The 21958-nt window shown below is 52.5% G+C and overlaps 4 protein-coding genes and 1 long non-coding RNA gene across 13 annotated transcripts in view; 3 read left to right on the top strand and 2 right to left on the bottom strand.

The window, feature by feature from the left end:
• The first annotated feature begins 377 nt into the window (after positions 1 to 377).
• Positions 378 to 5117, top strand: NRROS (negative regulator of reactive oxygen species). The gene is made up of 4 exons (XM_030279941.4): positions 378 to 712; positions 1413 to 1523; positions 1975 to 2098; positions 2327 to 5117. Exons 3-4 carry the CDS (start codon positions 1991 to 1993, stop codon positions 4283 to 4285), a joined length of 2067 nt encoding a protein of 688 aa, XP_030135801.4. The 5' UTR covers positions 378 to 712; positions 1413 to 1523; positions 1975 to 1990; the 3' UTR covers positions 4286 to 5117.
• A 3431-nt stretch (positions 5118 to 8548) lies between these two features.
• Positions 8549 to 11042, bottom strand: CEP19 (centrosomal protein 19). Its single transcript, XM_030279942.4, has 3 exons — positions 10888 to 11042; positions 9397 to 9558; positions 8549 to 9123 (listed from the first exon to the last, which is right to left on the bottom strand). The coding sequence occupies exons 1-3, from the start codon at positions 10982 to 10984 to the stop codon at positions 8762 to 8764; spliced, it is 621 nt and encodes a 206-aa protein (XP_030135802.4). The 5' UTR covers positions 10985 to 11042; the 3' UTR covers positions 8549 to 8761.
• PIGX (phosphatidylinositol glycan anchor biosynthesis class X) lies at positions 10968 to 16193 on the top strand. Of its 9 annotated transcripts, none has more exons than XM_012575469.5 (6): positions 10968 to 11205; positions 11753 to 11816; positions 12236 to 12368; positions 13095 to 13308; positions 14480 to 14580; positions 15629 to 16193. In XM_012575469.5, the coding sequence occupies exons 1-6, from the start codon at positions 10983 to 10985 to the stop codon at positions 15770 to 15772; spliced, it is 879 nt and encodes a 292-aa protein (XP_012430923.5). In that variant the 5' UTR covers positions 10968 to 10982; the 3' UTR covers positions 15773 to 16193. The 9 variants fall into 9 exon arrangements, 8 of the variants coding, with proteins under 8 accessions (XP_012430923.5, XP_072789723.1, XP_072789727.1 ...); XR_012057473.1 differs by adding an exon at positions 12523 to 12565 and having other exon boundaries at positions 11163 to 11816; positions 12236 to 12405; positions 13095 to 13286; positions 15629 to 15769; XM_072933622.1 differs by adding an exon at positions 12523 to 12565 and having other exon boundaries at positions 11163 to 11816; positions 12236 to 12405.
• A 1449-nt stretch (positions 16194 to 17642) lies between these two features.
• On the bottom strand, positions 17643 to 19309 carry LOC115496349 (uncharacterized). The gene is made up of 2 exons (XR_003961820.4): positions 19173 to 19309; positions 17643 to 18554 (listed from the first exon to the last, which is right to left on the bottom strand). It is a non-coding gene; the product is annotated as an uncharacterized lncRNA (long non-coding RNA).
• The window catches only part of PAK2 (p21 (RAC1) activated kinase 2), a 41904-nt gene continuing 39166 nt past the window's right edge, over positions 19221 to 21958 (top strand). Inside the window, exon 1 of the mRNA XM_030280008.4 lies at positions 19221 to 19378. The gene's annotated coding sequence lies outside the window, so the exon portion shown is untranslated. The remainder of the gene's footprint in view (positions 19379 to 21958) is intronic.

Raw genomic sequence — 21958 nt, 5'->3', positions numbered from 1 at the left:
GAATTTCACTTAGACAATGTGAGGGACAGGCCAAAGTTACTGGGGACTCAACACCTGGGACATGCCCAGCCTTGGCTTGGGATGCAACAGGAAATACCAGCACCTTCTTCCCCCACGGGATGCACATCCCTTGGCTGCTGTCAAACCCCTGAGCTGGGCGCTGGGGGGACACAAAGGGAAGAGGTGCCATGCAGGGGTGGCATTTCTCCATCCAGCCCCGATCACCACCTCTGTGGTGATCGGGGCTGGATGGAGAAATGCCACCCCTGCATGGCACCTCTTCCCTTTGCTGAAACCCCGAGCGGGGGTTCTGCTGCTGGAGCTGTGCGGAGGAGTCGCCATGCAAGGCTTGTCCCCAGCGCTGGCTGGTCCCCAGGAGCTGTGTGACAGCTGTACCCCTTGCTGCCTGCTGGGCCCCATGGTTCCTGCTGGTGTGTGTCCCCGGGCTGGGAGTGCAGCGCTCCGTGAGCGAGAGCCGGGCCGCGCTCGCTGCCTCCATGTGACTGCAGTTTCCGCTGCTCCTTCCGCAAAGGCTATATTGGTGCTCAGTGAGGCCAGGCTGGCACACGGCCCCTGGCTGCCACACCAACCCCTGGCTGCCACACGGACCCCTGGCTGCCACACGGACCCCACGGGTCACACCCACCTGTCCCCAGCACCGCCCTGAGCGCAGCTGAGGGGCCGCAGGATGGACCGCGCCAAAGCCCACGCGGTGAGTAGCTGCCCCTGATATCTGTGCTGGAGGAAACACCTCCCTGTGCCAGTCTGGAGACCTGTGGTGGCTGTGTGTCACTAATGCCCATGTTCGAAGAGCTGTGGCTGCGTGGGCCCATGCCGGGGTTGGTGTGAGGTGTGGGGAGCACCCCGGGAGCGCCCAGAGCTCTTGGATGTGGGCTCTGGGGTAGGGCTGTGGGCAAGGGTTTCCTGCTGGGGCTGCTGGCTCCTCTCCTGGCTGGACAGGGGCCATCCCACCAGCTCTGGGGAGCACTGGGAGGATGGAGGTACTTCTGGTGCTGGAAGAAGCCGAGAAAGGTTGAGCTGGGTGAAGGAAAGTGGGAGTTTCTGCAGAGGGGTTCAGGAGCCAGAATCAAAACTGGTGTTCTTTGGGTGCAGCAAGGACCAAGGTCCAGGACAGCAGGGTCCCTCTCCTGCCACCGTGCCTGGGTATGAGTTGCTGCTGGACTCCAAGGACTTGAGAAGGCAAAAGGTCCCGTGTGTCATTTGCAGCCTGGGGAAAGGGGACTGCCTCTCCATCTCCCCCAGGGTAATAAATCCTGCTTTGATAAGGTACCAGTTCAACACTTTGGCTGTCCAAAGGAAGGAGACAGCCCAGGACATGCCCTGCTCCCTCTGTGCTGCGAGGCTCTGGTTACCTGGGCTGCCCAAAATAACCCTGTTTCTCCTTCATGCAGTGGCAGCTGTGAAAGTGCCGTGTGTCAAACACTCACCGAGCTCTCACTGCTCATTTGCCTGAGTTTCAGCTTTTCCCCAGATGCAAATGCCGTCAGCTCCGCTCCCACCAGGTCAGTAAGGGGGTAGCTCCTGCTGGAGAGCCTCTGCTTCTCTGGAAGAGCCACCAGCAGGGATGGACACTGGGGGGACTTGGTGAGGGGTGGGCTGGTGTCCCCTGGGGGACTGTTTGGTGCCAAGAGGGGCCACACGAGCCCTGCTGGGGCGACACCCTGTTTGAAGGATGCAGCTCAATGGCCTTCACGAGCAGCTGTGCAGCAGTGACGGTGCCTCCCCCTGCATGCTGCCCCGGCGGGACTGAGCTGCCACCCCCGTCCCTGCTCTTCCTCTGCCTTCCAGGCTCAAACTGGGGGAGCCCCACGAGGGCTTCTGCTGGGCTGGGTGGTGCCAAAGTCCTGTGCCCCTTCTTCCATGGGCAGCTCGTGGTGGCCCAGATCACCTGGGCCTTTTGGGGTGAACAGTTTGCAGCTTGTGACCTACTCACCTCTGCCTCCCTCTCCACAGGAGTGCCGCCACTGAGATGGAGGCCCCGCTCTCTGGTCTCTCCCTGCTTCTTCTCCTCCTGGCAGTGGGATGGGAAAGCAGGATGGATGCAGCCTGGCCACCATCTCCTGGGGGCTGTGAGCTTGTAAGTCCTCTCCTGTGAACCCTCCCCCTCTGAGTGATTGGCCCTGCCTGGCAAAGCCCAGGCAGCTCAGCAACTCCAGACCTTCTCCATCCCAGCTACTGGCTTGGAGTGGACTGGTGTGCCAAGGCTACAACCAAAGAGCGACCTCCTCCCCCTGACTGTGCTCCCCAGACTTCTCCCTCTTCATCTCCTGCCTCCCATGTGGTGTTATATATTCTCTTCCTTCAGGTGCAGAGCATCATGGACTGCACTGGCAGATGGCTGAGTTCCATCCCAGCAAACCTTCGAGGCGATACTGAGGAGCTGTTTCTTGATGACAACACTATCCAGGTCCTGGGCAATGCCTCTCTGCTCCTGTATCCCCAGCTCTGGCATCTCAGCTTGACCAGGAACCGGCTGGAGCTCATTGAGCCCGGTGCCTTCCTCAGCAGCCAAGGCCTGGAGGTGCTCTCCCTGACGGACAACCTGCTCTTCACCAACTACTCGCTGACAGCCGCTGCCCTTTCTGCTCTGCCGGCCTTGAGGGTGCTGGATCTGGCTGGAAACCAGCTCAGGGAAGACATGGTATCAGTTTTAGTCTCAAACCTCTCTTCCTTGGAGTCCCTGTCTGTGGCCAGGAACATCATCATGAGGCTGGACTCATCCACCTTCACAAACCTGACAGAGCTGCTGGAGCTGAACCTGGAGAAGAACTACATCTTTGAGATTGACAATGCTTTTGAAGGGCTGCAGAGGCTGCAGAGGCTCAACATAGCCTACAACTACCTCCCATGTCTGATAGGGTTTGACCTGACCCAGCTCAGGGTGCTCAATGTCAGCAACAATGTCATTGAGTGGTTTCTGACCCTGGAAATCGATGACCTGTTTGAGCTGGAGGTGCTGGACCTGTCCCACAACCGCCTCCTGTTCTTCCCTGTGCTGCCCCAGAGGAGCAAGCTGCACTCCTTGCTGCTGCAGGACAACAGGATGAGCTTCTACCAGCGCCTCCCCAACGGCACCTCCCTGGCCAACGTCACCGTGCAGTTCCTGATCATTGATGGCAACTCCACCAACATCACAACGGTCAGGCTCTGGGACGAGCTCTGCCACAGCAACCTCTCCTCCCTGCGCCTCCTAGACATGAGCCAGAATGAGGTCTGGGGTCTGCCAGATGATTTCCTGGCCCAGATGCCCTCCCTGACCCACCTGAAGCTCAACCAGAACTGCCTGGAGGCATTTCACCTGTCGGAGGAGGACCACTTGGCCATGCTGACAGAGCTGGACCTCAGCCAGAACCAGCTGGTGGAACTGGGGGTGAAGGTGGGCACTGGGGACATCCTGCCCAGCCTGCAGCTCTTCAACCTCAGCACCAACAGGCTGCAGGCTCTTCCTCCTGGGATTTTTGCCCACACCAGGAAGATCACTACGCTGGACCTCAGTCGTAACCGGGTTGACCTCTGTCCCCAGCCAGGTGAGGCCGAGAGTCTCGCCTGTGTGGACATCAGGGGTGTAGAGACCTTGATCCATCTCTCCTTGGCCGGCTGTGGTCTGCAGAGCATGGGCGGCCGCCCCTTCCAGGGGACATCTCTGATTCATCTGGACCTCTCTGACAACCGCCAGGCGCTGTCTGGGGACCTGGGGTGGCTGCAGGACCTTGTCCTGACACTGCAGGTGCTGTCTCTGAGGAACACCAGCCTCTCTTCCACCGCCGTGGACTTCTCTGCGCTGAGCAGCCTCGTGCACTTGGACCTTTCCGGGAACTCCTTGTCCGCGTTCCCCACCTCGCTGGGCACGCTGAGGCTGCGCAGCCTGGACCTGCGGGACAACTGCCTCGCGGCGCTGCCGCTGGACGTGGCGCAGGAGCCGCTGGGGAGGAGCCTGCGGGAGATCTACCTCAGCCGAAACCCCTACAACTGCTGCACGCTGGGCTGGTGGGACGCCCTGCAGCAGGCCCAGGGGCTGCGTGTCCCCGACGGGCGGGAGGTGACCTGCAGCCACGGCTCCCGCGCGCTGAGCCCCACCGCGCTGCCCGAGCCCGTCCTGCGGAGCTGCCGACGGCACACGGCCGACCTGGCGCTGCTCTACCTGGTGCTGGCTCTGCCCACCTGCCTGACGCTCCTGGTGGCCTTCGTTGTCGTCTTCCTCATGCTCAAGGAGAAGCTGCTGAAAATGCTGAAAACCCGGTGTGGGGTGGCCAGTCCTTACTAATGGCTGAGGAAGAGGAAGGGCTCGGGAATTGTCAATAATAAGGGGCGGTCAGGAGTACAGGTGATAACCCCTCTGTGGTGGTCAAGATGGAAACCTGATGGATGCAGGACAGGAGGTGCTGGGAGAGCTGCCATTCCTGCTCTAATGGTACCCAAAGGGTGAGGGCTGTGTCTGGTGATGGAGCGCTGGGAATCCTCAAGGAACGTGTCTTCAGCAGAAAACTTCAGCTGGTGTTGGTGAGAGCTGAGTGGACACGACATCAAACATTCCTTGGCTGAAAGGACAGGTTGCCCAGAAAATCTGTGGATGCCCCAGTCGTGGAAGTGTTCAAGGCCAGGTTGGAGTGGGCTTGGAGCAATCTGATCTAGAGGAAGGTGTTGTAACCAGATGGGTTTTTAAGGTCCCTTCCAATCCCAATTCTGGGATTCTGTGACAGTTTTCTCCAGCACTGCTTTCCCCCCCACACCTTCCAGCAGTTCCTTTCTTATTTATTCCCACCTGTAGCCAATTCGAAATGTCTTCCAGATCTGCAACCAGACTCCACAAAGTGCCCCAGGCTGGGGCAAACATCACCCGGGCACTGTGGAAAGCTCTGTAGCCACAGCTTTCCACACTGCTCTTGCCAGCACTGCCAAACTCGCAGGCAACCCTGATCATGCAACATGTGTGTGTGCTGATAAAGACAGGCGTTGTCAGCAGGGCTGAAAGACACATTTTGGGGTATTGTTTCTTCACTAAGCCACAGTTTGGGTTAGAAAGTCCATTAGAAACAGCCCAAGTCGCAACAATATCGATTGTAAAGCAGGAGAGTAAATTATATCCCTCAGCGATATTTTATCATGGCTTTATGTTTCTCCAGGGACTGCTGGATTAAACATACAAAAGACACAAGAGAAATCCTTCCTCCTTGTTGTGCAAACGCCGCTCCTGCAGGCGGTTGCTCCAGCAGTGCCCGGGGGTTTCCTCCACCCAGCTCTGCCTCTCCCAGAGCAGCAAGCACTACCTGGGGAAGTGCTGCTCTGTTCCTCGGGGGTCACTGAGGGGAAAGGAGAAGTGGTGGTGGTTTGTGCTAACTCAAAAGCCCTTCTGAGAACTGGAGTGGCTTTTTTCCTGTGGCACTGTTGGGATTTTTTTTTAGTGAAACGTGTTTAATGGGAACAAGGCACAGGGAAGTGTGGAGCAGCGTCGGACTGGTGATTCTGGGGGCTTGTCCTTGCCTGGGTGTCAGTCGGTGGTGTGGGGTGTGCCGGGGATCAGGCCCAGCGGAGTTTCCTGTGGGGTGATGGAGGGAGATGCCCAGGACTGGCCTGGAGCCGGGAGGATGCCGGGGATGGTGCAGGCAGGGGAGCCAAGGCTGGCAGCAGGGCAAACCCGGCCCAGGCACGGGTGTGGGACTGGGGTTATGGGGGAGCCTGGTGTGGCTGGTGGCTGTGCAAGGCTGGAAAATGGATGGACCCTGCTCGACCAGCCAGCAGCTCCACTGCGCTGAGTGCTGTACAGGCTCTGGAAACCCATCTGTCAGATCTGGCTCGGAAATGACTGCTTTCTGCCCCAATTTTAGACTGAAATAGCCAAAACCAAAACAGGCCCCAAGTGGGGAATCCCTCAGCCTATTTCAACCTTTCTTCTGCCTGTAAGCTGCAGCCTGGGGGACAGCAGTGACCTATAAATACATTCCTGCATTGTCCCCCAGCTGCATTCCGGCATCTCCCCACCGGCAGGGTGAGTGGTGCCCCTGTGGGCTCCCCTCTCCCTGGGGCTGGCCTTGGAGGGGGATGTGTGTCCTTCTCCACCTCCATGGCCGATGCTGCTGCTCCATCCGGTGTGGGGTGTCGGGTGCAGCTGTGGGAGAACACGCAGGGAGGAACCCAAGCACCCAGCACTGCCCAGGGCGTGGATAAAAAGGAGGGATTCTTAATTGTATGGAGCTGATGGGGATACTCAACATTCCCTGATCATGGTGCCTGGAAAGCCATGGCTCACCTGGAGCTGTGATGTGAATGGGATTGTCCGGGCAGCAAGAGGAGATTCCACTCTGAGGTCAACTTACAAAGCTGCTCTCACTGTCTTTGCAAGGCCATGGTGATCAGGGAAGGTCCTTGGTGACTGGAGAACCCAAGGGTCTCACCCAGCTTCAGTAGCAGCCAAAAGGCCATCCCAGAGAGCATCAGGGCAGTTGCCTTTATTGGAGCAGTGTGACACCCCTGTACAGGGAATAACAGGCTCTGACTCCATGTTGCAGAAGGCTGAATAAATTGCTTTTATTAAGCTAAATTATATTACATTAATACTATACTAGAATTATATCATACTAAAAAGATACTAAAGAAAACCCGTGGCTGTCTCCAGTCACGGCACAGCTTTGACCCAACTGGCCAATCAATCCAAACAACCATCACCAGTGTCCAATTAACAAATCACTCTTTGGTAAACAATCTCCATAAGACATTCCACATGTGCCAAACAACAGGAGCAGCAAATAGAGATAAGAATTGTTTTCTTCTTTCTCTGAGCTTTTTCACTGCATCTCACAGCCTTCCAGGAAAAATCCTGGGAGAGAGAATCATGTATCTCTCTCTGTTCAGAGAATGTGAATACCACACACCTTCTTGTTGGGAAAACCGTGGAATGAATGTTCTTTGTTTGGAGCACAGTTCTAGAAAAAGAGGGTGGCTGGAAGAAGTCAGCATGGACTGCTGAGGCTGGGTTATGCCTGCCCAGCCTGCTTTCCTCTCAGATGAAATGGATGGATCTGTAGGCAAGGGGAGAGCGGTGGATTCTGTGTGCTCAGCAAGGCTTTGGACACAGAGTCCCACAGCGTTCCCCATACAAATGCAGATGTCACAGTCTGGATTGGTGGGCAGTCAGGCAGGTCAGGGTCAGTGGGAGTGAAGTGCAGAGAGGGCTGTGGGGCTGTGGCTAGTAGGTTATGCTCTTCCAGGAGGCTGCTGAGGGGACTGTTTGGGATCTGTCCCATCTCATGTCGATATGCATGACCTAAAGCTGGCTGTGAAGTGCCTTCCTGCCAAGTTCCCAGAGGATCCCAAACTGGGAAGACCAGTATGGCTCCCTGCTGAAGGTCTGGGGTGGGCTGGAGGAATGGGCCAGCAGGAACCTCACAATCCAGGCACTCATGTAGCCCTCATTGGAGAGGAGGCCATGCCTGGGGCCGGGCACAGGCCATGTCCTGGTCAGGATGAAGCTGGGGGCAGGCTGGAAGTGGAGGAAAGGTTCCCGGGGACCCTCTCCCTCCCAAGTGGGAAATCTTTCTGTGTTGTGATGTTGCAATTGTGGAGGCAAGGCCTGTGCCAGACCCCTGCATGCCCTTCCCGGTTCTGGGAGAGCTGAGTCAGCCTTTACATTTTTTTAGTTATGGCAAGTGAGGCCTCAGCTTTCATTTCTCTCCTGACTGAAGACCTCCTTGGCCAAGTGTGAGCTCCCTCATCCTCTCCAGTGACAGCAAAGCACTGTGGCTTAACTGACACTTGCTTCATGTCTTTCACAGCAGCGACTCATTTTAGGCTGTAGGACGAGAGCTCTTCCAGCTGCTCCTCCAGCCACTCCTCTTAGTTATGTCAGGCAGCAGTTTGTTGAGGCCACTCCATTTGGGATGAAGGTCCATCTCACCCACAGCCCTCACAGCTGCCTGGGTTCAGAGAGCCAAAACCCAGGAAGCTTTTGGAGTAGTAAAATTTCCCAAAAAATCCCAATCTTATTCCTCCAGTTCTTACATGAGAGCAGGACCGATGTAGTAGAGACCAGCTAAGGTAGACAGCTGGATTAAAACCTTCAGTGGGATGAGTTTGTCTTACTTTAGAACCACCCCCAGCCTTTGATCTTCTATCACTCTGGTTTTTTTGATACTTTAGGCACATTCTCTCCCAGAACTGAGCACTTATGAGGAAGCATTACCCAGGAGTGTAAGGATCCAATCATCCCACTGAAGCAGTTTGAAATCACTGTGTTTTCAAAAGTACTTTCAAGACTAATTAATTTTCAAGATATTCCTTCTCTTACATGTAAGGACTTTTTTTTGTGCAAGCTAAAACTGAAGATTTAAGCATTGCTAGAGAAATATAAGAGTAATATTCTCAATGCAGAGTTGATTTATCCAGAATGACTGATACACATTTAACTTCCCAACAGGCAATAATAATCACCCTATTTGTACAGTACAGCTTTAACAGTGTCCTCAGGACATGAATATTTAATGCTTCATTTTCAGCCAAAGCTGACTGAAATGTAAAAAATTGAAAGATTAAATAATTTAAAATTCTTTTATTTAGGAAAGGACTAAAGGCAGCCAACAATTTCAGCTATGCAGTTTCCATTTAATCAAGTCTGGCTTCTTAAACAAAGCTCACTTAAGCCTGGGATTGCTGTGGCACCTCAAGTTCTCCTGAGCCAACATATGATGGCATTGTCCTCTCTGCTGGGACACAGATTTGTCTCTGAACCGCCCATCTTTGTGTGGAATCAGATTTCTTCATCTGACTCCGTGTCCCAAGCACAGGACTCCAGCTGCTCATCCTGTGGGAACTCCACCTCAACATTGTAAACAAAGTCAGGGTCATCCTTCTTCTTCCTGTTCTTTTCAAAGAGCTCATCCATGATGCTCTTCCTTTTGGCCAGTTCCTTGTCATCCAGTTTGTTCATATCCTCCTCTGGGTCAATGGTCTCTTCCTGCTGAACCTTTTCCAAGCTCTCAGCCAGGCTCTGTCCTTCCAAATGACCTCTCAGCAAGCTGCAGAGCTTCTGGAGCTGGCGCAGCGAGACCCCTTCCAGGTAGGCCTTGTGCCGAGGGTTGTTCTTCAGCTGCTCGGCAGCCCTGCTGCAGTCTGGGGAGAGCCAGCACAGGCACCTGAGCTCCAGCACACCTATTCCCACCGACACATCCTCTCCCACACCCTCTCCAGGGCTCTCTCCAAACCCTGCAGGCTCAGAGAGGCTGAGATGTAGCCTCGGGCTCCTCGGGGAGACAACATTACCCCAGCACAGCCCCTCCCTGCACACTGCTAGGAGGGCACTCATGCTGCTACCAAAGGGTTCCGTGCATGCAGCTGGAGGCAAACACGGAATGAATGAATGCAGGCGGAATGAACGCCCCTCACCTGAGAACTTGGAGAAGTTCCTGATGGGCATGATGCGCTGGCGAGTCTTGTCCTGGCTGTTGTCTCTGTAGATGAGGACGATGGACGGGGGCTGGAAGCTGACCCCGCATTTCTGAGCGCTGAAAGTCATCGCGGCTCCGCCCGAGCGCGCAGCAGCGCTCCCTGGGGAACGGCAAAGGAGAGCAGCTGCCACAGTCTCTCCGTGCTGCCTTTGTTGTCAGCACTTCAGCAAAATCACAGAACCCCGGAGTGCCTTGGGTCAGAATGCGCTTTAAAGCCCAGCAAAATGAATTATGAAATTAAATTAGAGGGGATTTAAAAATTCAAATCTATTGCAGGTCCTGTTTCCCAGCTCAGTGGACAGAACTGAGTACAGGTGTTTTATTTTTACTTTTATTTTGAATAAAATAAATTGGTTAAAAACTAATATTTGTATTGGTTTAAAACCAATAAAAATTGGTTTTAAATGAGTGAAAATATGTCAAACATGAAGGTGATTTCCAGACTGCAGTAAGGCAAAGTAACATATTTTACCCCCCAAAAAATCAATGAGTTTCTCCACATCAAGAAAAATCACATTAATGTTGAAAAGCTACTTTGAGGCAGAATTGGAAACACTTCCTCCTTTGGAAAAAAATCACACAGGAAAGAGCTCATATATGCAGTAGTGTCCTTAATAGTGAAAATATCCAGTGCCAGGTTGGTCGGGATTAGGAGGAACGTGGCGTAGTGGAAGGTGTCCCTGCCCATGGCAGAGGGTGGAACGAGAGAAGCTTTAAGGTCCCTCCAACCTAAACCATTCCGGGATTCTGCGAAGGTGAGAAACACAAAGCAGAGGAACTCTTCGGACGTGCGGCAAAGAGCGCACATGGATCTCCCGGTGAGCCGGGCCGGGCCCCAGCCCCGAGCGGGCAGAGCAGCGGGGCAGGGCCGGGTTGGTCCCTCCGGCCTCTCCCAGGATGAGCCAGGCTGGGAGGGACCACAGTGGGCATCTGGAGCCACCTCCCTGCTCCAGCAGGGCCATCCCAGAGCCATGGCACACATTGTGTCCAGACAGCTCTGGGATATCTCCAGTGAGGGAGGCTCCACACCCTCTCTGGGTCTGTTCAGGGCTCCATCACCGCCCAGGAAAGTTCTTCCTCATGTCCAGGTGGAACTTGCTGGGCTCAGTCCCTGCCCGTGGCTCTGGTGCCATCGCTGGGCCCCCGGAGCAGAGCCCGGGCCCTGCTCTGGCCCTGCCTGCACCCAGGGACAGGCAGGGACAGGCAGGGACAGGCAGGGACACACAGGGACAGGCAGGGACAGGCAGGGCTGAGGTCCCTCTCAGCTGGGGCTCCTCTCCAGGCTGAGCAGCCCCAGCTCCCTCAGCCTTTCCTCATCAGGGACATGCTCCAGGCCCTTCCTGATGCTCCAGGCCCTTCCTCCGCAGCCTGTGCTGGCCCCGCTCCAGGGAGTCCGTGTCTCCCTTACACTCCCGCCATGTCCCCTCACCTCGGGCGGCGCACAAAGCCACTCCTCGCTCTCCCCGTTCCCGTTCCTCCCGGGCCGGGCCCGCCTCTCCGGGCGGTTGCCATGGCTCCGCCGCCATGCGGGAAAGGCCCCCTCCGCCGAAGGCCCCATTCGGGCTGCCCACACGAAAGCCTGCGGGACACGGCGCCGCGGAGCAAGGGGCGGGCGGGCCCCGCGCGGTCAGGCGGCGCTGGGGCAGCCCGCGCGGGCCCGGCGGAGCGGCCGCCATGGCGGGCGGGCGGCGGGGGCCGGTGCGGGCCGGGATCGGGGCCGCGCTGGGCGCGCTGCTCTGCGCCCTCCGTGAGCGCCCGCGGGGACCGCGCCGCGACCGCGGGGCTCTGCAGACAGGCGGGGACAGATGTGGGGGGCTCACCTGGAGAAGGGAGGGATTCAGGGAGAGCTCAGAGCCCCTCCCAGTGCCTAAAGAGGCTCCATGAGAGCTGGAGAGGGATTTGGGACAAGCGATGGAGGAACAGGACAAGGGGGAATGGCTTCCCACTGCCAGAGGGCAGGGGTGGATGGGATATTGGCATGGAATTCTTCCCTGTGAAGGTGGGGAGGCTCTCGCACAAGTTGAACAGAGAAGCTGTGGCTGGAAGTGTCCAAGGACAGAGCTGGAGTGCCCTGGTCCTGGGGAGGTTCCTGCTCGAAGCCGAGGGTTGGAACAGGATGGGCTTTAAGGTGTCTTCAAACCCAAACCAAGAAATCTGTTCTGCTTTGATCACAGTCAATTACTTCTTCCCTTCCTTTGGGAAGGGGTTTGCAGATGAGGCGTTTGTGAGTTATAAAGCTTTTGCAGCCCCTGTGGTCGCTGTGCTGTTACACTGTTGGCTCTGTGTCCCCTTAGATGTGCAGGCAGCCTGTCGGGACACCACTGTCACACTGGAGCTCCTCAAAGAGGGGTTTCACAGGTGAGTCCTCACCCTGCCCTCCATCAGCATAACGTGCCACGGGATTTTCTGCTGGAAGAAGCCTCTCTTCTTTTCATGTGCAGTCGTATCAGCTCTCTGGGCTGTGATCCCTGGGCACGTGTCAGGAATGCATTAACAGGATCAAGGGATTAACAAGCTGCAGTGGAGGGAAAATAGGAGGCCCCTTTCTAAAACTTTTGTGGAGGCCATTGGTGGTTCTGAGACATTAACAAAGAAGTGAAACTTCGTTTTGGCTGTGGATGTGGGGTTGAGGTTAAGAAGGCTGGACAGGGAAGTGTGGTCAGAATTAGTTGCACTCGGTGTGAGAGCTCATATCTTCTGAGAAATGTCTCTCAGGGGTCTTGTGCCACACTTTTGAAGTGTGGGTGTAAATTTTTTGCTCCTGTTGCTGTTTGAAGGGACCTGCTGGTGAAGGTGGAGCTGGGGGAGGATGCAGGAGGATGTGCAGTGGCAGCTCAGATGCGTCTGCCGCCGGGAATCTACGTGGATCCCTACGAGCTGGCAACGCTGCAGCAGCACAATCTGACAAAGGTAATGCCCAGCGCCAGGAGCTCTGGCAGCGAGTCAGGTAAGGACTCAGGGGCTTGTATTGTCTGGGCATTTTCTGGCTCCTTGAAGCAAGGTGATTAATTCCTGGAAGGAGGTGCCAAACCATATAATCTTCTGGTGTCTCTTTGTAACTCAGCTTGCTTGGCATCCCCTGGTGCTGCTGATATTCTCACACACAGGTGATGAACCAGGGAGCTGCTGCTCCTCTCTTAGCCTCAGGTGATCAGCTGTGGTAAGAGTGCCTCAGGTTGAGAAGGTGGAAGGGAAACCCCCAAGGAGGTGCTGGTGAGCTCTAAGTCACGTGCTGTGTGTTTGGACTGAGCAGCTTCCCAGCTGTGTTTTCATCCCAGCTTTCTGTTCTGCTGTCCAGTCTTTGCTTCACGTTAGAGAGGTGTACAAAGGCTGTGGCTTTAACCTGCTTAGATTGGTGTAAAACACTGGTGCAAAGGCTGTGGGCAGCTCCTGCCCTTGGCATGCCTGAGGTGCAGGTCTGGCCTTGCTGACACTTCACAGGTTTGGCTGTAGGCACAGTGACACTAAGAACTTTCCACACATAGGACAGTCTTGAAAAGGTATTTTGGAACACCTTAAGGCTGGAATTCCCAGCTTGATCATCCTGACCACAAAATGCATCTCAGTGCTAGCATGGGGGAGGGCAATGGTTTCTGATTTCCATCAAACCCCTGCTGTATCTCTCCCTGCTTGCAGGCAGTGTTATTTCCTGATGTCATTGACGTGGAGGCTCCCGAGTACGTGGCCGAGGCCGTTGTGCTGCTGCTGTTCCTGGAGGTGGACGCGCGCCGCTCCCGCTGCTTCGGCGCCGCCGTGCCCGTGCACGCGCGGTACCACCGGCCCGCCCGCGGGACACGCCAGGCCGCGGTGGCTCTGCAGGGCCCAGAGGTGCTGCTCTGCTGCTGCCACAGTGAGATTCTCATTGGTGCTCTTGGGCCATCCCCAGTCTGGTTGTGTTGGAGATGGAGCTCTTGGTAGCTGCAGGAAGTAAGCAGGAGGTGTGGCCCTGATAAAGACCTCGTTGTCTTCCTCGCTGAGGGCTGGCCAAAGGCAGGGGGGTGTCAGAGACTGCTCTGTGTCAGGTCTGCTCTGTGCTGTGCTGCTGCCATTGCACCCCTGTGCTGCCTGGGCTCTTCCAGCTGGAAGATGTGGCAGTTGTCATGATCCGTGTTGGTCACCATCCCAGCAGGGCCCCTGCTCTGACCGTATTTCTCTTGGCAGCTGGAGCTGTGCAGGGTGTGTTCAGTAGCCACTGTCACCTATTTAGAGTAATCAAAGTATTCAGATGGCTTCTAACACTGTTGCTGCATTCTCATTATATAAAGGGGAAATGTAGGAAACTGTGCCTGAAGCTTGGAATGGTTGGAGTTTCAAACTCTGGTGAAACAAGCACCTGATATCCACTACAATTAATATTTCAAGTTATGTGAACAATGAAACCCTATCATTTTGTTACAAATTTTGTGTCCCTTCACAAAATCATTCCTGCCAAGTCAAGCACACAATGATTTTCAAATCCTTTTTCTTTACTTGAGCTATGATTTTCTGGGATAAGCATAGGGACAGGCAGGACTACCTGGTCACTTAAAAAAGGGGTTTTAAATCTTCCTGGCACATTTACTAGTTATGAGCAGGAAAACATTTATTATTAATGATTAATGGGGAAGGTTTTGAAGTATTGGAAGGGAGATCTTTTGTTGACAGGAGGCCAAGAAGACAAATGGCCTTACTTATTTTGGGGACTTAGTTATTTTGGGGGAAAATTCTAACTACATGGCTAACGTTGAGGGGTCTGCAGGCTAACCAGGAATTCTTTGCCCTGATAAGGACAAGAAAGGCCAAGATACCACACAGGTGAGGTTCTTTTTTGGGTACCTGCTGTATCAGGAAGGGAAGAGTTGAAAAGTCCACAGCAAAGACTGCTCAGCGTCACTTTGGCCATGCAGAGGTGTTTCACCACTTGGCTCCCAGGGAATAGATTCCGTTGAGCTGTTGTAGAGGAAAAGATCCCTTATTTGGAAGCATGCAGGCTGATTGCTTATCCTGCCTGGCTCCGGGTGATGCAGGAATGCCTTCCCTAGGGCACCTGTCTGCAGAGTGCTGGGAACCTGCTGAAGTGGACACTCCCTGCTCATCTGACACCAGCAGTCCCTGTCAGTGGCACACCACAAAACACAGACCCGTGAGTTCTCCCTCTGGTTCTTTTTAACAACTGCTGTCTTATTTTCTGTGATTAACACCTTTCAAGATTAATTTTTAGGATTATTTCCTAACAGAAATTATTCATTAAGAGACTAGCTGGGTGGTTCCTTCTTTGTCAGGCTCCTTTTTTCCTTTCTGACTGGCTTTTAGTGGGGCTCATTCTGCCCTTCTGCTGTGTTTACAGGGATTGTGCTTTTCTGGCCCTTTAACATGGCTGCTCTCCTGATCTTTTTTTTTTCCTTTACTAGTTTACTTGGAATCCTAGGATATAATTGGCCCTGGCCAAAATAAGAAAAGTCTTTACAACAGTGGTGCTTCAGAGGAGTAGCAAGGTGGAAGATAATAATCTAGCTCAAGTAATGGTAAAACTGCAAAGATTTAAGTAGTAGCATCCAAAAGAAAGCCACTCCTGTTTGCTTGGTTGTTACTTGGTTGAGTAAGTGTTTAGGAAAAGGTGAAGCTTATTGTGTTCAAAACCAAGGAAAGATGGATCTTTAGTGTGGCCAACAACTGTGGTTGATGTTCCAAAGTGCCATGGTAGTGTAGAGACTCAGAAATTAGACTAATTTATATAATAAAATAGTCTGTTGTTGTTGTAACACATGTGCCTTCCTATATTTAAGATACCTGCAGACCGCTGGTACCTCTGTAGCTGTTGTCCATAAACATTTTGCAGCTTCCTGTATCAATGAAAAAACCAAATGGTCGTTCACTCTGGAGAAATCTGTCTCCTTCGTGATCTGAGCTCATCTTGGGAGCTGCTCTCCCTGCAGCATTCCAGACATTCCCTCAGTGGCTGGAGTAGGAGCAGAGATCCAGGGATACAGATGGCAGCAGATCCATTTCCTGAGCTGTGCAGTGCAGCAGTGGCTGTGAATTAAAAGATGTCCCATCCTGGTTCTGATATAGAATCTCAGAAGAAGCTTTAGCCAAGGGCTAATTAAATCAGGATCAGGTTCCTCATCCTCTCGGTTGCAGTCAAAAAGAAACAGCTCAAATGTGTGTTATATATTTATTTTTCTTTGTAGGCATATGAGGAATCGATGCTGAGGGTTCCTGTGGGGCTCAGGGAGCACAATTCCCTGGTGTGTGCCCTGACCCTGCTCACCACAGGGCTCTGCTCTGGCCTCATCCTGGCTGCTGCCTGCAAGTACGGACACTTCTCGCAGTGACCCGAGGAGATGTGGAATGTCTGACCTCCCCCCAGCACAACCCACTGCAGACTGCACTGGGCTCCTGAACGGATCCCACCCTGCTGCTGTTTGTATCTTGGGGGGTGCAAGGGTCCCATAAGCATTGTAGTTCCTTTGGCTCATAGTGTTTACAGATGCCTTCCACAGCCCAGAAGACATTTTGGATGTGTTGTCGATATCCAAAGCAGATGGAGAGTAGGAAAAAGCCTCAAAAAGCTGAAAGCACTGCTGTGGGCAATGAGGCAACTATCATTGGTGGGTTTGGGACTCCTATCCCCTCCTCCTGGCCCAGAGCCTGCTTTCAATACCTCTTGCAGCGGTGTTTGTATTTCTTGACTCAGGGATTGGATATTAAGGGTATGAAAAACATTATTGAATCATTAAAATTTCTGGATTTTAAGCTTGTTGTGCAGATGGGTTATGTATGAATTTGTGAAGAGACGTTCTGTGTCAACCTGGGACACGTTGATAATCTCTCCCATTCTAATGACTCTGAGGGATTGGCTGCTCTTGGCCTAATTAGAATCACAGGGTTATTAAGGTTGGAAAAGCCCTGTAAGATCCCCCAGTGCTGCCAAAGCCACTCCCAACCCACGTCCCCAAGTGCCACATCCACAGGTCTGTGAAATCCCTCCAGGGATGGGGACTCCACCACTGCCCTGGGCAGCTGTGCCACGGCTGGACAGCCCTTCCCAAGAGGAACCTTTCCCAATATCCAACTTGAACCTCCCCTGGCACAACTTGAGGCTGTTTCCTCTTGTCCTGTCCCTTGTTCCCTGGGAGAAGAGCCCGACCCTCCCCTGGCTCCATGTCCTGTCAGGAGTTGAGAGAGTGAAGGTTCCCCTGAACCTCCTTTTCCCAGGATGAACAATTGGTCAGAATTGAAATTCAAGTTTATAAAACTTGAAGAAATTTCACCCTATTTCATGAGTGGAAAGAAACCCTTGGAAGATGAAAGTGAGGGACAGGATAGTGACTAGAAGCAAATATTTAGAAGATGGACATTTAGTCTCCAGGACAGCTGATAAATAGAAGGAAATGGAGAGGAAATTACCTCATGGAAAAGCTGAGAGGCTCTGGAGCAGCAGAGCTCGGGTGCTGTCTGCAGTTGTCAGTAGGTGGCACTGGGAGCCCACGGTAACCCCCGCGTGGAGAAAATGCATTTTATCCCCGATAAACCTCGAGTAAATTACTCAAAGCAGCTAATCTGGGTGAGTGTGTGTGCGAGGGGTGAACGAAAATTCCTTTCAAGGGCTCGGTGTGCAGCCTTTCATCCATGTTCCTTGGGCATCTTTCTCCTGCTGGAATTCAACAGAGTGAACTCCTTGTGACTGCTTCCATGGCAGGTTGGGAACAATCAGAGAGAAATATATATAGTAAATATATAAATACAAATAATATATATATTCTTTTTATATATATTCTTTTTTTGGGCTGTTCAATCCTATCAGCACTGGGACCAGCACTGTGTCACTTGTCTCCAAGTGGGATATTTAATTCCCAGGGCTAAGTTTGTTCCTGTGCTCTGTAGGTAACTCTGTTGGAGCCTGACCCTTGGAATGGCAACATCCCAGATTGGCAGAGCTAAGGGACAGGACTTCACTGCCTGTTTTTTAACACCAGTTGAAAATTACAGGTCGAATCCCTCAGCTACATCAACATCCCTGACAAAACCTAGGGAAAGAGAATGGGAATGTACTCTGGGCAAACAAAAAATATTGCAGGTGGAAAAATATGGAAGTAAAGTATATATCAAGATTGCTGTCAATCACCTTTCCAACTGAACCTAAGTAACTGATTCTGATTAATGTAAAATATGTGAGGAATGGCAGAGCTTCACAAGGGGTGGTTTTTGTTGTGGCAAATATTTGTTTTTAAATCCACAGCACCTGTATTGTAAATACAGCAGACACATTTTTCCTTACAAACTGTAAATAAGTCTGATAACCATAGCAGTGTTAATTACAAAGGAATTTGCCAGTGAATCTCTCTCTCAGAGCAGAAGCTGCTGTCACTAAGGCAGCACAGAATTTAGCAGGTGTGCCATGCAGGAGGATTCAAGTGCCAGCCCCAAGGGGATCTCAGAAATCAGAGGAGGAGCTGTAAATCCTGTGCAAGAATTCTGACAGTTTTGGAGACAGGAATGAGGTGTTGAGTTCTTGGCAAGAAAGAAAAGGGGATGGGGCATCAAAGGCCGTGTTGGGAATTAAGGCTTTCTGAATCACAAAGAAACGGGTATAACAAAAAATAATTAAAAAAAAAACTAAACAAAAAAACCCACCCTCCTAAAAAGCTGTGCCTGGGGAAGGAGACAAGGGTGGGAGGGGAGTCAGGATTCTGCAAATGGAGCTGGAGCTGAGAGGGGTTGGGGGTAGGAGGCTGAGGCAGCACGGAGAGGTGAGGAGGGATGGGGAGGAAGGCCAAGGGAAGGTGGAGCCACAAACCCACTGTGGTTCTCCAGGGGGCTGCAGAGGTGAGTTAGCAGCGACTGGGCTGAGGCAGAGAGGGAAAAGCAAACACAGGAAGAGAAGTGAAAGGACGGCTGTGCCTCCAGGGCAGCAGGAAGCGTGGAGAAATCATGGAAGATTCACTGGACCATGGGAATTTTGGGGGAGAAGCCTTGAGGGCACATACATTGCTTTCCCAGCTGGCTCCTGCTGGGTGCAGTTTAGATGGATGCTGGATTTTTTAGGGTGGTGCACTTTTCCCCCTGCAGGTGGTTGTTGTTCACAGCCAGAGAAAAAGAAGAGATCCAAACAGCCTAGAAAAAGAGAAATGTTATACATATAATTTATATATTTATATATAATAAAACAATATATATTACAGATGATATAATAAATGCTATTTATATTTTAGACATATTATATAATAAATGTTACATTTATTATGTGTAATATATTATGCATAATATTAATTTTATATAAAAATTAAACATATGTATTTTATAGATACAATATATATTATTATACCACACATTATATATATGATATATATAACATTTATTGTAAAACATGTCATATAAATGTTATTCATCTGTACTCTATATATATATATAATTAATTTTTAAATGCTCTCAAGTTCTCTTATTTTTCTCTGACTGTGATCTAGAGAAATATATATTTTAAAAAATATATATTTAAAAATATAGAAATATATATTATTTGTATTTTTATGTTAATAATATTTATTTTAAATATATAAAAATAATATATATTATTTGTATTTATATATATAAAAATATATATAGATATAAAGAACCAATATATATATTTACAAATAAAGAACCATAAATACTAGATATAGTTTACAGGTATAAAAGACATTCCCCACAGCAAGGAGCGGACTACAACTCCCGTCATGCCCTGCGGTGACTCACTTCCGGCGCACGGCGGGCGGTGCCCCCGCGGCAATGCTCCGCCCCGCCCCCGCGGGCTGTGGCCACGCGCGGCGGTTCCGCTTCCCCTCCGGCCCCGCCGCCGCCGCCCCGCCGGCTCCCGGTCCCGCCGCCGCCGCCCCGCTCAGTCCCGCTCCGTCCGGCCCTCCGTCCGTCCGTCCGCCGAGGCGGCGGCGCCGCCGCACCCGGTGAGTCCGCTCACACCTGCCGGCCGCGCCCCCCGCCCTTTGTGCGGCGGCGGCGGGGCCGGGCCCGCGGCGGGCGCGCCCGGGCCGCGGATCGCCGCTCGCTCCTTCCCTCGCCGTCCCGCCGCTGCCCCGGCCCGGCCCCGCCGCCCGGCCCGGCCCGGCCCGGCCCCGCCGCTCGGCCCCGCTTCCTGCGGGCCCCGCCTCGGCCTCCGCCGCCGGGAGCGCCGCGGGCAGCGGGCGAGCCCCGGGGGCAGCGGGCCGGGCGGGCCCCGGTGCTGCGGGAGAGCCGCGCTCGGCCCCCGGTGCTGCGGGAACGCCGCGCTCGGCCCCGGCTGTCAGAGCCCCGGCGGGCCGGGCTGGGAAAAGCTGCTGCTGCTGCTGCTCCGGGCTCCGCGCCCGCCGGGCTTACAGCTGCCTCCGCTCCTGCTGTGTTTCCGTGCTGAGCTCTGTGCTCGTCCCGCGAACGCCACGCAGGATGGGTTAGAGGCACAGAAATGCAGCAGGTTGGTGTTGGAAGGGACCTTAAAGCTCATCCGGCCCCATCCCTGCCATGGGCAGGGACAACTTCCACTGTCCCAGCTGCTCCAAGTCCCGTCCAGCCTGGCCTTGGGCACTGCCAGGGATGGAGCAGCTGCAGCTTCTCTGGGTACCCTGTGCCAAAGCCTCAGCACCCTCACAGAGAACAATTTCTTGCTAACATCTGATCCAAATGTTCTCTTAGTAGGTTAATGGCAGTGGGGAGTGAGGAGAGTAAAGCTGGATGTAGCCCGGTCCATGTGGCAAGTGCCCAAAGGCTGATTTTGGAGCAGAGAGTTCATCAGCTGCCTTCGTGGAGCAAGGCTGTGCTTTGCTGTAGCCAAAATAAAGCGGTTCACGAGCTGCCCTACAGCCAGTGATGTCTGCATATGTGATATAAACATTGCTTTGGAGGTCCTGCAGTAATAGCAGTGTTAGGTACAATTCAAACATGTTAAATTGTGAAGTTTTTATCGTTTCTGTCATTCTCAAGTTTTGCCATTTTTTTTTCGGTAGTTTTGGAAGCAATGCCTGCTCAGAGAGGCTAGGATTTGCTTTGCAGTTGGAGTGTCCTCATAATGTGAGTCCTGGAGTGGTATCTCCTTAAAAAAACTGGGATTAGCTACTTTGTGCTTCAGTTCATTCATTTTAGAGACAACAGTAATTAAATTTACGGGGATATTGTGGAGGCTGGTTAAAGCATATGTTACCAGGAACTGCTTGGTTAATACAGACTGAGATAAAGTAGAAGGAAAGTAGAAATACAAAAATGCAAAGTCGTTGTTTTACGAGCTTTTGAGTAGAATCTTTGAGATAGTAAAAGCTCTTTAAACAAAATGCTCTGGGTAATGTATTTTAGAGGCAGGAAAAACCTCATTCTAGAGTTTGCTGGTTGGATACTGCAGTTCTGGAGGGCAGAACACAAATGCTTGAGGGAGAGTAACTTGGATTTTCTGTGCTAAGTTGCATATGGAATTTGGCTGGTCTTTGTACAAAGGTGGTTGTTAAAACAAAAATGCCAGGCCATTGACTCTGGAATATTGGCTCTGTATATTTTGCACTTTTTATCACCATGCAGCTTATTCAGTGCATCTGAGGCTTGTGCTCTGCTGGGCAGCTGCTTGTCAGAGGCAGATTTACTGGGATGAAATTTGTGCTGGGATACAGCTTGGACCTTTGACCAACAGTGGGAGTTTATTCCTGCAGGTACCTGCTCGTGCTCCCTCTCTGGGCTGGATGCTGGGCTAGGTGGGTGGATCCTTCAGCCATGTAAGGCAGCTCCAATCTTGGGCACGTTTTAAACTAATACCCTTTTAAAATCCCAAGTTTTTAAACTTGGGTTGTTGTTGGTCAACGTTCTGGTTGTGTTTAAAGGGGGAAATTATTCAAGCACCTTTGGTTTGAAAATAACTTCATAATTAAGGGTGTTGCTTGATGCTGCAGGTTTTGTTCTTGTGACAAGAAAAGCTGTAGTAGGTCTGTGTGTTATTAGTAAGATACTTCTGCTTCAGAGCCCTCACATCTGTCTTGGGTTGGTTTTGTTTGGGTTTTTCCTCCTTTTATCTGTTTTGTGCGTGAGGAGGTTTCTGTGCTCTGAGGTTTGTGCCAGTGTTTTCTCTTGCTCACAACACACACGGTTCCTGAGGTGTCTGTGAAGCAGCTCTTTGTTCTGCAAACAAGCCCAGAGTCCCAGAGGCTGCTCGGGATGGCCCGGCCCAGGGACAGCAGCAGCAGAGCTCCGAGTCCTGCCTCCCACACCGGGACACTGAGGCTCCCAGGCACCCGTGGGGAGATGGAGCAGGGCCTGGTGATGGCAGAGCGAGGGGAAGGAGGGGCCATGAGCAGCCAGGCACCCTGGGTTCCATTCATCCTGGCACAGGTAAGGTGGTTGTGGAGCTTTCCCTTCTTTTTCTGGGAGCACGATCAAAGCAAAGGCACTCCTTGGGGCTGGGATGTGCCATGCTCCATTTTCAGTTTCCATGCAGGCACCACCTCCCTGAATGAAACGTGACTGTCTAGCCCTGGGCTTGGAGGGCACGGTGTCCTTTCAGAGAGGTTTGTGCC

The sequence above is a fragment of the Taeniopygia guttata genome, chromosome 9, assembly GCF_048771995.1.
Source record: "Taeniopygia guttata chromosome 9, bTaeGut7.mat, whole genome shotgun sequence".
NCBI classification, from domain to species: domain Eukaryota; kingdom Metazoa; phylum Chordata; class Aves; order Passeriformes; family Estrildidae; genus Taeniopygia; species Taeniopygia guttata.
The sequence above is the reverse complement of the archived record's forward strand: the minus strand, read 5'-3'. Positions and strand labels throughout refer to the sequence as shown.